The sequence below is a fragment of the Mustela lutreola genome, chromosome 8, assembly GCF_030435805.1.
Source record: "Mustela lutreola isolate mMusLut2 chromosome 8, mMusLut2.pri, whole genome shotgun sequence".
In the NCBI taxonomy this organism is placed as follows: domain Eukaryota; kingdom Metazoa; phylum Chordata; class Mammalia; order Carnivora; family Mustelidae; genus Mustela; species Mustela lutreola.
In genome coordinates this window covers 103,190,107-103,208,473 of record NC_081297.1, presented here as the reverse complement: position 1 = coordinate 103,208,473, position 18,367 = coordinate 103,190,107, and the positions used below count along the sequence as shown (strand labels likewise).

General features: G+C 37.4%; 1 protein-coding gene across 6 annotated transcripts in view; it reads right to left on the bottom strand.

Moving 5' to 3' along the window:
• The window catches only part of NUP107 (nucleoporin 107), a 45,983-nt gene that overhangs the window by 17,116 nt on the left and 10,500 nt on the right, over positions 1–18,367 (bottom strand). For 5 of the 6 annotated variants that reach the window (XM_059186273.1, XM_059186274.1, XM_059186270.1 and 2 more), the window contains 8 exons: positions 14,907–15,034; positions 14,149–14,197; positions 8,809–8,880; positions 8,313–8,401; positions 6,153–6,231; positions 3,721–3,834; positions 1,579–1,669; positions 1,352–1,428 (listed from right to left, as the gene is read on the bottom strand). In XM_059186273.1, coding sequence (XP_059042256.1) covers positions 1,352–1,428; positions 1,579–1,669; positions 3,721–3,834; positions 6,153–6,231; positions 8,313–8,401; positions 8,809–8,880; positions 14,149–14,197; positions 14,907–15,034 — 699 coding nt within the window. The remainder of the gene's footprint in view (positions 1–1,351; positions 1,429–1,578; positions 1,670–3,720; positions 3,835–6,152; positions 6,232–8,312; positions 8,402–8,808; positions 8,881–14,148; positions 14,198–14,906; positions 15,035–18,367) is intronic. The other variant, XM_059186275.1, reaches the window with a different exon arrangement.

Here is an 18,367-nt window from a genome sequence, read left to right as displayed (position 1 = left end):
AGAGGCAGGCAGAGAGAGAGGAGGAAGCAGGCTCTCTGCCAAGCAGAGTCTGATGTGGGGCTCAATCCCAGGACCCTGAGATCATGACCTGAGCCAAAGGCAGAGGCTTAACCCACTGAGCCACCCAGGCGCCCCCAATGCCTGTTCTTAATTTAACCTTTTCAATCATCTTTTCCATTAGTTCTGTTCCAACCCTGGTTTTAAAAATGTGAATTTGTTCCAGTGCAACTGATCTATCAAGGAACAACATAAACGTAATGCAATTTCTCATAATAGAAATTTCATCTACAAGAAACACTAGGTGAATGCAGAAAACCACACCGAGCTGAATGGAGGCAGTTATAAATACACAAAACTAACATATCTCAAACATCTACCTGCCACCTCACTTCATTAGGTATATTATAAGCTAACTCCATCCATATCAAGAGTTACAATTTTCATTTTAATTTCAGCTAACCTCCTTCTACACCTCACAGTAACTCACAAGCTGCAACGCCCTGACACTCAAATGCACAAGTAAACTTCAGTGTTTTTTCAAAGTAAAATGCCATATTTACTGTAACATTTGTGTATTTCCTGTTTAACAGGGTCTTAAGTTTTTATCTTTTGATGTGTTGCCGATGGTTTTTGAGTACTGTGCTCGAAACTCTATTTTCCCCAAAAGGCCTGTGGGCTTTCTGCAAAATTTTGCATGCTGCAGTGATTTTTTTTTTTAGGAAAGCACAGGTCATATGGTATGGTAACAGAACTGACTCTATTTCCTTTTATGAGCCCTCTGCTCCAACCTGATAGCCCTAGACCTACCACCTTCCGTTAGGTTTTCCAACTTACATAACCTACCAAGAATTCCTTCCACTTCTTTTCATATCCAACAACTCAAATCCTAGTAATTTTTTAAACTGCAATTCAATTCTCTTCCCTGGGAAGCCAGATTTAGCCCAAATGCTTATTCTCTGAATTCATTTGATACATTCTTTCTATTTTTACTTTTTATCAGTATTTAATTCTTAGTACTTAGTGTCTGAATAATTCTGGTTAATAGTTAAACCTCCCGACCCATTCTTCAATTTGATCAGAAGTTTTTTTTGAAAATGAGCCCCTGCCTGGCTCAGGCAATGTGATCAGAAGTTTTCTGAAAACTTCTTGGCTCAGTTAGTAGAACATGCAACTCAATCTCAGGGTTGTGAATTCGAGCCCCACAACTGGGTATGGTGCCTACTTTTAAAAAAAAATTTTTTTTTGGAAACAGAAACCTTAGTGTTCTACCACTCTAAATGTTTCACAGCACCATCAGCAGGCTTGCAATTAATTAAAAATCAGTATCAATAAAGGTTTTCTTGTATCTTACATCTTCTGCCATTCTCCAACAACTTATTTTCCAAATGATTCTATATGGATTCCCTTCAACAGGTTCTAATTCTGTTCCTATAAAACAGTAAAAGAAATAAAAATTTACAGTTTAAAATAGAGAACTCCTATTTCAACAATTTCTAAAAACAAAAGCTATGCTTCATAAAGACTGGCATTTAAGCTAAATATATCATCTCATTCTGAGAATCAAATCTACTAAAATACCTCCATTCACATTAGGGTCATGGTAGAGTTTCCAGCCTTCAAGTGTTGCAGCTCTCCATGCTTGACCACAACGTTTACAGAGTCGTTGTGCCTTCAGAAACAAAAAGGGGCAGTCAGTCATATAACCAGAGTTAAAAGCATTTGTGACTTAAAGAAAAGTATAAGCAGGGGCGCCTGGGTGGCTCAGTCAGTTAGGCATCTATCTGCCTTTGGCTCAGGTCAAGATCTCAGGGTACTGAGATCAAGTCCCACATCGGGCTCCATGCTCAGCCAGGAGCCTGCTTCTCTCTCTCTCTCCCTTCCACTTGTGTTCTCTCTCTCAAATAAGTAAATAAAATCTGGGTGCCTGGGTGTCTCAGTTGGTTAAGTGACTGCCTTTGGTTCAGGTTGAGATCCCAGGGTCCTAGGATCGAGCCCCATGTCGGGCTCCTTGCTTAGTGGGAGACTGCTTCCCTCTCCCCCTCTCCCTCTGCCAGCTGCTCCCCCTGCTTGTATTCTTTCTGTGTCAAATAAATAAAATCTTTAAAAATGAATGAATGAATGAATAAATAAAAGTATAAGCAATATACTTCAGGATTAGATAATTTAAAGCACAATTATTTCAAAGGACAATGTAGGCAACTAGTACTGGCATTTCACTTTGCCACCAGCAAGCATGTCTCTTCTGTGGTCTCCACCTTTCTTTCTTTCCCTAATAATCCTTTTGGTTTGGGGCTTACTAATTGGCTCCCATGGTGCCTACAAGGATTTAGTTCCACTAGAGACAAATGGGGCTTAAGAGATTGATATGACCACTGATCTAAGCAAAAGTATTATGAAAACCAGTCTCTATAATGACAAGGCCCTAGTGCTCATTCAGCCCACTGATATTTATGTTAACTGTACCAAACAGATGAACTTAGACTAATCAGCGAAACATACCAGTGAGATAGATAGCATCACCTCTTTAGGAACTGTCTCTTCCCCATTTAGTTCATATGGTTTAGGTAAGATCCTATGATTCCACCTCTGAACTCTAGGATTAGGGATGTGACCTAACAAGAATCACTCCCAGGGCTCTTGCTAGAGATTCTGAGGAGGAGACATACTCCTTCTGCTGGAAATGCTAACTGACAAAAGGATGTAAGCCTGGGGCTGCTGGCCATCAGTGACATGAGGCTTCTTGAGAATGAAGTCACACAGAGAGGGACAGAGCCAAGAGCCTGGGAAAGAGATGGTATCCTAGTGAGTCCCCGGATCCTGCTTAAAACCAAATATAACCCCCTATACTTCCCTGTTCTACAAACCAATCAATTCCTCCCTTGTAAATAACCTGAGTTGGGTTTCTATCACTTGAAGCTAGAGAACCCAATTAATATAACCAGTTATAGAATACCCTCCCCCAAACATCATTCTGGATGTGTGGCTATTAAAAATTATAAATGCTATGAAGTAACATGGAAAAATGTTTTGATATGCTATCTAAAAAAGGAAGGATAAAATAAATCAGATACAAAAGAACAAATATTGCATGATTCCACTCACATGAAATAGCTAGAATAGGCAAATTCATAGAGACAGAAGTAGATCAGAAGTTACCAAGGGCTGAGGGAAGATGTAATGGTTTCATAAAATTGTAAATGCAATTAATAGCACTGAAATGTACACTAAAAAATGGTTAACAGGACAAATTTTAGGGCATGTGCGTGGCTCAGTCATTAAGCATCTGCATTCGGCTCAGGTCAAGATCCTGGGGTCCTGGGATCGAGCCCTGCATCGGGCTCCCTGCTCTGTGAGGAGCTTGCTTCTCCCTCTCCCACTTGCCCTGCTTGTGTTCCCTCTCTCACTGTACCTCTCTCTGTCAAATAAATAAAATCTCTAAAAAATAAAATGACAAATTGCGTTATACTTTACTACAGTGAAAAAAATAAATAATGCAATGTATCAAAACTATTGACTTGCATATTTTAAACACAAGATAAGGGGGGGCACCTGGATGGCTCAGTGGGTTAAAGCCTCTGCCTTCAGCACAGGTCATGATCCCAGGGAAATACTGTGGAAGAGATGATTGCATCGAGGAGACAAACTAGGTGGTCACAAAGATCCCTTCCAACTTGAAGAGTCTATGACTTTGAAACTGAAGCAGCAGGATATATGACTTACCTCTTCTGTCATTCCAGCACGGATTAAAGTGAAAAGATACTTGAGTAATCGGACTTCATCTTCTCTATCCAGATCATCAAGGGGCATTTTCTGTCTAATAGGAGCATCAGGGTCCTATATGCCCCCCCCAAAAAAATCAATGATAAATTCTTTGTACCTACATATATTTTGAGTATCACCAAGAGATGATAAATCTCCTGAGTTTATATACTGAAATAACTTTTTTTACAATTTAGTTAAGTAACAAAAGGAGTGAAAATATCACAGGTATTCCAGAGAGACACACAACTATCTGCTGCCCATTCAAAACAAACTCTGTTGGCCCACAAAGGTACAGGTCTAGTCAGGCAAGGCAGTAACACTACTACAGCAGCCTAGCCAGACAATTCTAAAAATGCTACTTATCATTCTAGCTGACACAAGCTGTACCCTGTTGTAGCAATCACACAACCAAGTTAATTCTAAACGGAATTGAGGACACCTGGGTGGCTCAGTCGTTAAGCCTCTGCCTTTGGCTCACATCATGAACCCAGGGTCCTGGAACTGAGAAGCCTGCTTCTCCCTTTCCCACTCCCCCTGCTTGTGTTCCCTCTCTTGCTGTGTCTCTCTCTGTCAAATTAAAAAAAAAAAAAACAAAAAACAAACAAACAAAAAAACTTAAAAACAAAACAGAATGAGGCCTAGATGGAGAATGAGCCAGAGGAAAACTAAGGGAGTCGACAGTACATTCTGTAACTTGAAAATGCTTAGCTGGTACTTTGAGATCATACTGAAAAGAGAACCCACTATGGAACTAAGACCATATAAAACACACCATGTCCAATAAAAAAAGTTTTAAGAACAGATTTCTAGTAAATAAAATCCACCTAAAACAGTTATTCCCACCTACTATTTTTCATAAATAGAACAAAATGTGCCTTTAAACATTTGGGATAACATATTGTCCTCACTTTTGCAGTAAATAGCACATGTGATCTTCATGATGAATTTTAAGTGAAAAACTATTTTAATGTGACTCATTTCAAATGCTACTAAGTATACAGTAATATGAATATTGATTCAGAAAATAAAGTTTACAATAAGGAAAATAGCTCTTTCACAAATATTCTGCAGACCAATACAATCATTCAGTTTTCGAGCACAGTCTCTTTCTGCCAAGGAAATCACTTTTCAGATGTTAAGATTAAATGATTTTTAGTTGCTTGCTACAAAGTAATTTAGCTATGATTATTGCAAGTTCTTCTAGTAGTTTCCAAAACAATTTTCATCAACATCACTTTGGTACCCAATGGAATTCTATCAATTTTTCCAGTTGTTACTTATTTCTCCCACTTTTCATTATAAATATTTAGTGCACGTGTCTTCACCTGTCACAAAGCTCTGTTCCTTTATTTCTACAGGAATTAGACTCCTGTTCTCTTCAATTGTACTGTTATTCCTATTACTCATATCCTGGAATGACCTTTCTAACGTCAAGCTTTCTTCCCCCTGCTTTTTATATGTAAGAGCTTTCTTCTTTCCTTTTTTTTTTTTTTTTTAAAGATTTTATTTATTTATTTGACAGAGATCACAAGTAGGCAGAGAGGCAGGCAGAGAGAGGGAAAGAAGGGAGAAGCAGGCTCCCCGCTGAGCAGAGAGCCTGACACAGGGCTTAATCCCAGGACCCCAAGATCATGACCACTGAGCCACCTAGGCGTTCCCCCCCGCCCTTTTTTAGGTTTTATCTATTTATTTGCTAGAGACAGACAGCAAGAGATAGCAAGAGAGCACAAGCAGCAGGGAGGTAGGTGAACAGAAGCAGGTTTGCCACTGAGCAGGGAATCCGACGTGGAGCTCAGTCCCAGGATCCCAGGACCACAACTTGAACTGAAGGCAGACACTCAACTCAGTTCAGCCACCCAGTCTCCCTATAAAAGAGCTTTCATAAGTCATCACCTTACAGTTGAAGGGTCAAACCTTACTGTAAAACCAAAATTAATTTATTTTTAAAGCTGGGAAATCACTTTCTGAACCTTCTTCTACAATTTACAATTCATGGACCACAGATATGTTCAAATACATTTGGTCACATTCAAATGCAACTGAGTAGCTTTAGAGTTAAATGGTATAATGCAAACTTTTGGGAAACCAAAACTAGGATCTGTGTGAATAAAAATTCTCAGACTTTAGAAAACAATTACAGGGGGCACCTGGGTGGTTCAGTTGGTTAGGCGACTACCTTTGGCTCAGGTCATGATCCTGGAGTCCCTGGACTGAGTACTACATTGGGCTCCCTGCTGAGCAGGGAGTCTGCTTCTCCCTCTGACCCTCTCCCTTCTCTCTCTCAAATAAATAAATAAATAACTCTTTTAAAATAAAAATAATAAATGAATTAATAAAATAAAAAACAATCATGGATCCTTGAAGACAACTTTCATTTCAAAGAAACTTACCAATTCAGTGACAAGGGGACGGACACTTCCTATGTAAGAAGGTAGCTGCCGCTGTTTCAGGGTATGCAGGGTGTTTTCCCTATAAGAAAAAGTATAAAAGTTCTTACAGGAGAAAATTTAGGAGGTCTATTTAAGAAAATAAAATCAAGTCAAAGTAAGAAAAAGAGAGTACAAACTCAGAAATACATGCAAAAATGCTAAATAGAAAGAGGCATTTGAGCTTAGATGACTAATGATGCTGAATATGTTTCCATGTCTTTATTGGCCATTCATCTGTTTCTGTGAAGTATCTGTCAAATCTTTGCCCTTTTTTACTGCATTATCTTTTTCTATTTTTTTTTTTAAAGATTTTATTTATTCATTTCACAGACAGAGGTCACAAGCAAGCAGAGAGGCAGGCAGAGAAACAGGAAGGGAAGCAGGCTCCCTGCTGAGCAGAGAGCAGGATGTGGGGCTCCATCCCAGGACCCTGGGATCATGAGCTGAGCCCAAGGCAGAGGCTTTAACCCACTGAGCCACACAGGTATCCCTGCATTATCTTTTTATTGAGTTGTAGTTCTCTATCAGCTACAAGCCTTACATGTTTCTTCCAGTATATGGCTTGCTCTCTTTCATTTTCTTAATGATGTCTCTAATGAGGTTTTTCATTGATGAAGTGCAATCAATCTTCCCTGATTATTGCTTCCCACGACCTAAGAAACTCTTGTCTATCCCCAAGTCACAAAGATGTTCTCCTCTAAAAGCTGTGTGGTTTTTAGCTTTTGTGATCCACCTTGAATTAAATGTTGGGTATGGTGTGAGGGAGGTGTCAAGGCTGACCTTTTTTTTTTGCAGCAGTATCCATTTTTTATGCATGGTTTGTTGAAAAGACATTCAATACCCCCCATTGGACTGCTTTAATGCCTTTATTGAATACCAACTGACCATCAAAGCGTAGGTCTGTTTCTGGGTTCTATATTCTGTTCCACTGATCAGTAAGAAAAGGAGACTAACCATAAAAAATTGTGCAAAAACCTTAACAGAACATTTTACCTAAAATTTTTAAGTTTTAAATGAAAATTCTGGGGCGCCTGGGTGGCTCAGTCAGTTAACCTCTGCCTTCGGCTGGGGTCATGATCTCAGGGTCCTGGGATCAAGCCCCGAGTCCAGCTCTCTGCTCAGCAGGGAGCCTGCTTCCCCTCACTCTCTGCCTGCCTCTTGGCCTACTTGTGATCTCTATCTGTCGAATAAATAAATAAAATCTTTAAAAAAAAAAAGATTTTTTCCTGGAAAAATCACAACCTCTCAAGATTTAATTTTTAACAAACACTGAATAGCACTAATCTCCTAGTTCAGCAAAGATATAATGATGGACTTGCAGACTTTGTAACAGGCATAATGTTACTGAACTGAAACACAATTTGAACTTTTTCAAGTCTTAAAATCAACTGTCCCTTTAACCTAGGGATGCTTCTTGGCTTCAAGATCCTAAAATAATTTAGAAGTATTAAAGGATGCAGTGACCAAAATTTTTTTTTTTAAAAATCACAAGTAGCTGTAAACATAGCTGAAGTATCTTTTTGATGATGGAATTACAATTATTAAGAAAATATAGCCAGGTAACTGTTTGAAAATACATATTAGACATGTCATTATTCTGTTCTCAAGGTTTTCTATCACATTTAGAATAAAGTCCCATAGCTTTACCCTGGCCAGCCTATAAAGATCCTATAGTATTTGACCCTCTTCAATCTCATTTCCTACCATACTTTTCTTTGCTGTGTTCACATTGGCCTCCTTGTATAAATACTTTGTTTTCTGATCTTTGCAGTTTCTGTTCCTGCCAAGAAAGCTTATCCCCCAGATGTTTGTGTTTTGCCTCCTCTCACTCACTACCTGCTACATTCTTAGAGAGGCCTGCCCTGATGACCTCTTCTATTTAAACTTGCACCCACTGTCATCCTCTATCTATTAACTCTGACACTTTTTTTCAAAGCTCTGATTTCCAACAGGCTACGTATTTGTGGTCTAAAGCTGTTAAATGATTATGACACCATAAAGGCAGAGTTTTTAATCTTTTGTTGACAGGCTGAATAAGCAATAAGAACTGAATATGTGCTGAAAGATAAATAAACAAAGCCAATGTTGAGTGACTTTAAGAATAAATGATTAGTAACTTACCAATACACTGATTTTGCATAAAATTCAATATTATCGGAAAAATCTCCGATCTCATCTTTGGCAATACTCTCTAGCCAATCCACCACAAGCTAGGAAAGGAAAAAAACAAAAACAAAAAAAAGAAGTATTAATTATAAAACCTGTCAGTGTTTTATTTAAAGTGGTACTTCCATCCTTAATTTAAAAAAGGTTTCTATTTAAAAAAATACCAACTAACAATTTTTCCAACTACTTTTTACTTTTTTAAGATATACAAATATGGCAAAAGAAAGATATTTTCTACAGGAATAATACAATTCTTAAAAGGCTATTCCTGCAAATACTAGGCTATTATTCAAAAACTGAAGAACAAGGTTCTTAATGCCTTTTAATTACAAGTAGAAGATCAAAAAGAAAAAAAAGTTAATGTTTTAAACTTAAAAATCTTCAGTTCTTTGTATGTCATTTAGTTTTTCTCCATGTTTCATAAAAAAGTATTTCAAAATTTTAGTCATACCTGACTTTGTCGGACAAGTGAATCTCTCTGAAATAATGCTTCCACCACCACTTTCTCACTGGCATTAAGAGCCTATTAAAAAATTATTTGAAGGAGAGGAAAAAAAAAGAAGATGCTCTAGGATGATTATTTTAAAACAAAGGGAAAAGTGTCTGACATAATTATATGTAATTATGCATAAACATTTAACCATACAATAAATCTGTGTATTCATGTTTGAAAATTTTTCCTAAGAAAATCTCAAACTGCTAGATCAATTTGCAGCTGCTCTTACTTGATACTTTAATTCTCTGGCTACACTTCAAATTTTATTTTATTTTTTTAAAGATTTTATTTATTTATTTGTCAGAGAGAGTGAGCACAGGCAGACAGAGTGGCAGGCAGAGGCAGAGGGAGAAGCAGGCTCCCCGCTGAGCAGGGAGCCCGATGTGGGACTCCATCCCAGGATGCTGGGATCATGACCCGAGCCGAAGGCAGCCGCTCAACCAACTGAGCCACCCAGGCGTCCCTACACTTCAAATTTTAAAACATTACTTCCCCAGAGATGATGTTGTGGGGAAAAATAAAACACAGAACAAATGAAACACAAAAAAATCTTAATAAAGGGCAGTAGGTAGTCATGTGACATATCAGAAAGTAAACATTTAAAAACTTTAAATTCTTTTCATTTTACATAGCAGAAGTTGATAGGTAATAAAACTTAACAATCTAAGGGTCTTTTTTTTTTTTTTTAAAGATTGTATTTATTTGACAGACGGAGATCACAAGTAGGCAGAGAAGCAGGCAGAGAGAGAGGAGGAAGCAGGCTCCCTGCTGAGCAGAGAGCCCAATGCGGGGCTCGATCCCAGGACCCTGGGATCATGACCCTAGCTGCAGGCAGAGGCTTTAATCCACTGAGCTACCCAGGTGCCCCACAATCCAAGGGTCTTAAGACTGACTTTAAAAGACAACTTCACATAGATATTAGCAAGTAATATTAAGCAGTGTATCAAAAGGTTTGTGATCAGTAGATGCACGGGTCAAATCTATTAATTAATCCATCTTATTTTTGGGTTAAAAAAAGGAAAAAGCAATATGAATACCTTGATAGATGCCAAATGTCATTTGATAAAAAAATAACTTTATAAATTAGAAATAGAATATTTAGCCAATATAATAGACTATCTTGTTGAAACCTATAGCAAAGTAACTATAAAGAGATATTCCTTCAAAAGCGAGAAGATATGGGCGCCTGGGAGGCTCAGCTGGGTGGGCATCTGACTTCAGCTCAGGTCATGATCTCAGGGTCCTGGGTTAGAGCCCCACATTGGGCTACATGCTGAGTGGGGAGTCTGCTTGTCCCTCTTCCTATTCCCCCCTCCCCTGCTTGCTCACTCTCACGAATAAATAAAATCTTTAAAACAAACAAAAAAAATAAAATCGAGAAGATGAAAATAATTTCTGTAATTATTCAACTTTACTTTGAAAGTTCTAGCTAATATATAAAACCAGAAAAAGAACTAAGTAGTAATAAGTATGGAAAAAACATCAAAGTCAGTCATCACTATTTGTAGATAGAAAAATAAAACAATCAATGGAAAACTATTAAAACTAGAAAGTTCAGGGGCGCCTGGGTGGCTCAGTGGGTTAAAGCCTCTGCCTTTGGCTCAGGTCATGATCCCGGGGTCCTGGGATCGAGTCCCGCATTGGGCTCTCTGCTCAGTGGGGAGCCTGCTTCTCCGTCTCTTTCTGCCAGCCTCTCTGCCTACTTGTGATCTCTGTCAAATAAATAAATAAATAAAATCTTAAAAAAAAAAAAAAACACCAAAAAACTAGTAAGTTCTATAATACCTAAGTATATGATAATCAATCTTCCTATATGTGCATGTCACTTGGTTAGAATTAAACAGTGTTTGTAGAATGAATAAATTAAAAGATTGAAAAGATGTTAGTATTTTAAGTGAAGAGCAGATTAACAGACATGTATGACTGAAATAATTTACTATAAAAATGTCTATTTATTTTCACTTTTATTTATAGTTGCTTCAAACATATAATCAGAAAATAAAAAGCAATTAAACCCCCAAAGACTACCTGGTCTTTATGATTTTAAAGGCATATTTTTATCCCATCTTTAAAGAACAAGTAGTTTCCATGTTCTTTAAATAGAGGATGGAACAATGATGGGAGATATATGATCTTGTTCTGGAGAGGAACAGAATTCAGACACCAAAACTGGATAAGTAACAAAAAAAGAAAATACATTTGCAAAAGTTCTCAATAAAATATTAGCTAAAAAATTTAGAAGTCTATTTAAGAATATATCATAACAGAGTTTATCCTACTTGAAGATAACTCAACATAAGGAAAATGCAACTACATTAATGCCACTACATTAATAAATTAAAGCAGATATTCATGGAGGCTAAAACACATCTGAGGGGCACCTGGGTGGCTCAGTGGGTTAAAGCCTCTGCCTTCGGCTCAGGTCATGATCTCAGGGTCCTAGGATTGAGCCCACATAGGGCTCTCTGCTCAGCAGGGAGCGTGCTTCCCCCTCTCTCTCTGCCTACTTGTGATCTGTCTCTGTCAAAGAAATAAATAAAATCTTTAAAAAAAATCTAAATAAATAGAGGGGGTGGAGGGATAGGGTAACTGGGTAATGGACATTTAGGAGAGGAAATGATATATAATGAGCACTGGGTATTATATAAGTCTGATGAATCACTCACACCTGTACCTCTGAAACCAATAATAATACATTGTATGTTAAAAAGATGTAAATAATGGGAAAGACATGCTATGATCATATGCAGATTCAACATGTAAAGATGTCACTTCTCCCCAAATTTACAAATTGAATAGCCACTTCAATAAATATCCCAATAGGACTTTCAAAAAAATAAAAATTGCAAAGTTCATTTGGAAAAAAGTGTGCAAAAATGTATTTTTTTAAATTATTTATTTATTTATTTGACAGAGAGAGATGACAAGCAGGCAGAGAGAGGGGAGGAAGCAGGCTCCCTGCTGAGCAGAGAGCCCGATGCGGGGCTCGATCCCAGGACTCTGGGATCATGACCTGAGCCAAAGGCAGAGGCTTAACCCACTGAGCCACCCAGGCGCCCCACAAAAATGTATTTTTAAATGAAGGAGACTTATCTTGCCAAATACCAAAACTTCTGAATTAGAGACTCAGCTATATAATACTGGTTTTCAAATAAATCAATCAATAAAAGAGAAAGAAGATATATGTATAAATATGATAAATACATTTGTTTGATAAGTGGTGTTGGGACTAAATGGATATCCATCTGAAAAAAGTTAAATCTCTTTCTTACTTCAGAGACAAAATTACTCTAGGTGAATTCCAAGAGCTTATTATGAAGAAAATGAGATTTGGGTTTAGAAGAAAACACTGGGGAATATTTTATTTACTTATTTATTTTTTAAAGATCTTATTTATTTATTTGACAGAGATCACAAGTAGGCAGAGAGGCAGGCAAAGACAGAAGAGGAAGCAGGCTCCATGCTGACTGGAGAGCCTGATGCGGGGCTCAATCCCAGGCCCCTGAGATCATGACCTGAGAGGAAGGCAGAGGCTTTAGCCCACTGAGCCACCGAGGTGGCCCTGGAGAATTACTTTAAAAATAGGTAGGAAAGGCCTTCCTTAACAAGACACAAAATAATCAATGACAAAGGAAAACCTGACAGATGTGAACACAAAAAAAGGGAAATATCTGCTTGACAAAGACTCCTTAAAGTTGAAAGACAAGTAACAGAAGACTATCTTTAACATACACGAGGAAATAATAATTGGAAAATAAGTAAAGGATTGAATATACAATTTAGTATAAGAATATTAATGCTTAAGGGGCACCTGGGTGGCTTAGTAGGTTAAGTCACTGCCTTCGGCTCAGGTCATGATCTCAGAGTTCTGGGATCGACCCCTGCTTCCTGCCCCCCACCACCACCTGCCTCTCTGCCTACTTGTGATCTCTGTCTGTTAAATAAATAAATAAAATCTTAAAAAAAAAAAAAAAAAAAAAAGAATATTAATGCTTAAGAATGAAGAACACTCCACCTTCCTAATGATCAATGATATGCATATTAAAATAACATACTTTTAGGGGCACCTGGGTGGCTCAGTGGGTTAAGCCGCTGCCTTCGGCTCAGGTCATGATCGAGTCCCACATCGGGCTCTCTGCTCAGCGGGGAGCCTGCTTCCCTCTTTCTCTCTCTCTCTGCCAGCCTCTCTACCTACCTGTGATCTCTCTCTGTCAAATAAATAAATAAAATCTTTAAAAAAAAAATAAAATAAAATAAAATAAAATAACATACTTTTTCTGCAATTAGCAACATCAAATGATTGATATTAAACATTTTCACCCACCATCAACATATTCCATTGGGAAGGCAATATGACAATCTCTATCAAACTTTGACCCAACAATTCACTTCTATAAATGTAGAAAATTTTGGAATATACAGATAAATTGAAGAATATTCATGGCATTATTGACTGGTATAGCAGAAATACTGGAAACAACCTAAATATGTTCATCAGAATGTCTGAAAAAATTATGGTTCACTTATACTCTAGCATATTATGAAAAAATAAGCTCAATCTACATGAACTGACATAAAAAAATACAAATATTGATGAATAAAAAGGAAAATCACTATAATATATAACAGAAATCATACTATACATTTAAAAAAAAAACAGCAACTATGTGGGGGCACCTGGGTGGCTCAATCGTTAATCATCTGCCTTCAGATTAGGTCAGGGTCCTGGGATGGAGCCCTGCTTCAGGCTCCCTGCTTAGTGGGAAGCGTACTTCTCCTTCTCCCACTCCTCCTGTTTGTGCTCTCTCACTGTTTCTGTCAAATAAATAAAATCTTAAAAACAAAACAAAAACCAAAATCAAAAACTATGTGAATGTATATACATATAAGGATCACAGAAAAGCGGTAGCAGAAAGACTTAAGAGTAAGAGAGATGAAATTTTACATTTTACTCTATAAATTGATATTTAAACATTTTATGAGATTATCTTTACTTGTAAAAAAGATTTTTTTTATTTATTTGACAGAGAGATCACAAGTAGGCAGAGAGGCAGGCAGAGCGAGAGGAGAAAGCAGGCTCCCCGCCAAGCGGAGAGTCCGACCCGGGGCTTGATCCCAGGCCCCTGAGATCATGACCTGAGCTGAAGACAGAGGCTCAACCCACTGAGCCACCGGGGTGCCCCTTTACTTGTAAAATTTTTAAAATGAAGAAACTCAAGATGGTCAAAAATAAAAATCTATTACTAAAAACCATTTTAAGTTTTAAATATTTATAGAGGAAAAAATTAAGCTTACAGTAACTGCAAATGTATTTTCCTCTTCTAATGCAGACTGTACTCTGTCTCTGAGGGAAAATAACACAAAATTAAAAGCCTTAATTTATATATGAAATCACCTCTTAAACTACATATTTACACAAACTTGTATTCTAGTCAGCATAAATGAATGAGTTTCCAGGCAAACTTAATCATTCTTTAAAAACAAAGTTACAAGCAATAAATATCTTCTGGATCTGATATTGAGACCTGAACAAAACTGATTCTAAAAATACACAGTGCAAAAAGACTTTTCTTGGCTACCTACTAATGCACACACCTAACTTTTTAATATAATATTTTCATATGGCAAAAATTAAATAATCTGATTTCCTCTCAAGATTTTCTCATCATGATGAAAAAGCAACAGAATGAGAGCCAAAACTTTTCTGAGAGCAAGAATCTGAGAGCAGGAAAACATGGTTAACTTCTTTCAAACTGATACTTGACATAAAGTCTGTTTTTCAGTTCTTTTTCTTATCTATCCTTTCCTAAGTACTCAAGTATTTTCAGCACTTTCCTTAAACCATTATACATATATTCTTGGGAGCTACCGGCTTTATGACCTCGTATTCCCTCTTCCCTCCTAACTCAGTCCCAACAATGATCTAATGACAAGGCATTCAAAATGATAAATATCAAAAACAGCAGAACCTATTTCCAAACACATACTACTTTCACTTTTGTCTTTTGGTTACTGTGTGTTTATGTTACTGAGTCAGTCCTTCAGAGTTTTACCTATACAGAGAAGCCAGCAGCCTCCACGTGACCATCTCCTGTTGAAGAAGCCAGAGCATACTGGCTGTTTTTGAGAACTTCTGAAGTCCAGGTGTTGCTCGGCTCACTATTTTACTCAGTATGTTCACCTGTCATAAAAACAAGAGATTCTCTTTCATTCTAAGTCATAACTTTGTGTTCTTCAACTGCATGGTGCTAAAACTAAATATATACATGTATAAATATACACATACACACTGTATTATAAATTGTTCCTGCCTATCTATTACCTTTTTTAATTGAATGAAATATAACATTCCCACCAGAAACAGCCTTTGAAGTAAGGTATGCTTATTTGAGTATTTATGTAAAAGTTTTAATATACTCTAGAGTTCAGATTCAACATTAACAGCCATGGGTGTATTTTTTTCATCCTATATACCTACTCAGAAGATAAGCTAATTCTAACCTATACCTGACAAAATCATAACATGAATAGCATGGCAATGAAAATTAAAAATATCTTCAAATTATGACAGAAAACTTAATACTGTATAACAAATCAAGAAAAGCATTTTAAGATGGGATGCCAGGTGGACTCAAGTCGGTTGGGCCTCTGACTCTTCATTTCAGCTTGGGTCATGGACTTGGGATCAAACCCCTAAGCCGGGCTCCAGGCTGCATGTGGCGCCTACTTGGGACTCTCTCTTTCTACTCTCACTTCACCCCTCCCTTTTAATCCCCCCTCAAACCCATGGGTGAGCACTCTATCTCTTAAAAGAAGGAAAAAAAAAAGATTGGTACTAAAACATTGTCATTTCTAAACAAAACTTAACTAAAATCCCTCCTTGTTCTAAAACAGTAGTTTTTAACATTTTTCAGTTGAAGCATATGTGAAAATCTAATGAAAAGTAGGGATGGGGTCGCCTGGGTGGCTCAGTGGATTGGGCCGCTGCCTTCGGCTCAGGTCATGATCTCAGTGTCCTGGGATCAGTCCCACATCGGGCTCTCTGCTCAGCAGGGAGCCTGCTTCCCCTTCTTTCTCTGCCTGACTCTCTGCCTACTCGTGATCTCTCTGTCAAATAAATAAATAAAATCTTAAAAAAAAAAAAGAAAAGAAAAAAGTGGGGATGGTCTCTCCAGAAACACACATAAAACTGTTTATCAGAAAGTTTAAGGACACAGGGTAAAGGAAACCCTTCTCAAAGGTCACGAATAGTTCTTCCTTATCTTACCAAAGTAAGTACTTCCTTATCTTACCAAAGGGAACTAGGAAACAGGAGCTCTCTCATTCAGAAGATGAGGAATTGCTACCATGCAATTTTTCTCTCCATTCAAAAAGCATTCACAAAGTAATGGCACTCTTATCTTAAGGGCAATGTTTAATAACAGTGTTATCTGTACTTCTCATTATTACCTTTTCTATTGGAATCTTAACTCCAGTAATTCACTAAGTGATTATTATTGCTTTTGTTATTTAATGAAGCTACTGCTTTTATAATAGAGCAATTCAGATTATTGAATTAGTATTATTATTGAAATATTATTGAATATTATTATTGAAATAGTATTAAATGCTCAGAAAATATTGGCTATTATTTCAATCATTCTTAAATGCGATAGTTATTTGAAGTCCTTTTTTTTTAGTTTATTTACTAATTTTTAATGTAATCTCTACACCCAATGTGGGGCTAGAACTCAAGATACCAAGATCAAGAGTTGCATGCTTTTCCAACAGAGCCAGCCAGGCACACCTCCTTTTCCTTTTTTTTTAAAAAATAGAGTTTTTTTAACAGGCGCCTTACTGGCTCAGATAATTAAGGAGCCAACTCTTGGTTTTGGTTCAGGTCATGACCTCAGGGTTGTGAGATGAAGTCCCAAGTCAGGCTACATCCTTGGCATGCGGAAGGAATCTGCTTGAAATTCTTTCCCCTTCCCTCTCCTCATCCTTTCTTTGCTACTCCCCCAGCTCACATGTGGACTTGCTCTCTAAAATAAATAAATAATACAGTAAAAGAGACAATTTTTTCAAGCAGTTTTAGGTTCACAGCAAAACTGAGTGGAAAGTACAGAGTTCCCAGTGCTTTCTGACTCCACGTGTAACTTCACCCCTTATTAGGAATATCTAGTACCAGAAGAGTACATCTGCTACAGCAATCAATGACCAACACTGACCTGCCATGATCATCCTGAAGTCCCCAGTTTATATTAAAGAGCTCATTCTTGGTGCAGTATATTCTTTTTTTTTTTTTTTTTTTAAGATTTTATTTATTTGTCAGAGAGAGAGCACAAGATGGAGGAGCAACAGGCAGAGGGAGAAAAAGGCTCCCTGCTGAGCTAGGATCCTGATGTGGGACTCAATCCCAGGGTCCTGGGATCATGACCTGAGTGGAAGGCAGATGCTTAAACAACTGATCCACCCAGGCATTGGTGTTGTATATTCTACGGGTTTTGACAAATGTACAAGTATCCACATTATAATCTCATACAGAGTAGTCTCACTCACCACCCAGCTCCACTTTTCATCCTTATTTTCTCCATCCCTGGGCAACCACAGGTCTTTTTATTCTCTCCAAGTTTTGCCTTTTCCAAAACGTCATATAGTTGGATTTAAACAGTATGTAGCTGTTTCAAAGTGATTTCTTTAGCTTAGTAATATGTGTTTAGGGTTCATTCTTGTCTCTTCATGGCTTGATAGCTTATTTCGTTTTAGCATCAATCAATATAGTCTTTAAGTACCACGGTTGATTTATCCATTCACTTACTAAAGGACATCTTTTTTGCTTCTAAGTTTAGGCAATTACAAATAAAGCTGCTATAAAGATCTATATGCAGGTTTTTGTGTGGGCATAAGTTTTTAATTCATTTTGGTAAATACCAGAGTATGAATGTTGTTGAATCATAAGCTAGGAGTATGCTCAGTTTTGTAAGAAACTGAGAAAATGTCTTACAAAGTGGCTATACCATTTTGCATTTCCATCAACAATGTATGAGTTACTGCTGCTCCACATCCTTGTTGGCATTTAGCGTTGTTAGTGTTTGGGACTTTTGCCATTCTAATAGGTGTACTGTGACATCTCATTGTTTTGATTTACAATTCCATAATGACACACGATGTTGAACATTTTTTCATATGCTTATTTGCCAACTGTGTATCTTCTGTGGCGTGCTGTCTATTAACATAGTTTGTCTTTTTTTTTCTTTTTTAAAGTAGGCTTCATGCCCAGCATGGAGGCCAACACGGGGCTTGAACTCACAACCCCGAGATCAAGACCTGAGCTAAGCTAAGAGTTGGACGCTTAATCCTAAGCCACCCAGGAGCCCCATGTCCATTTTTTTAATTGGTCTGTTCATTTCCTGATTGTTGGATTTTTAAGAGTTCTTTGTATATTTTGGATTTTCCTTTTTAAAATTTCTTTTAAAGCAGCAGAATCCTTTTGTTTCCAAATAAATCTTTTATGGAACTTCAATATGCAAAAAGC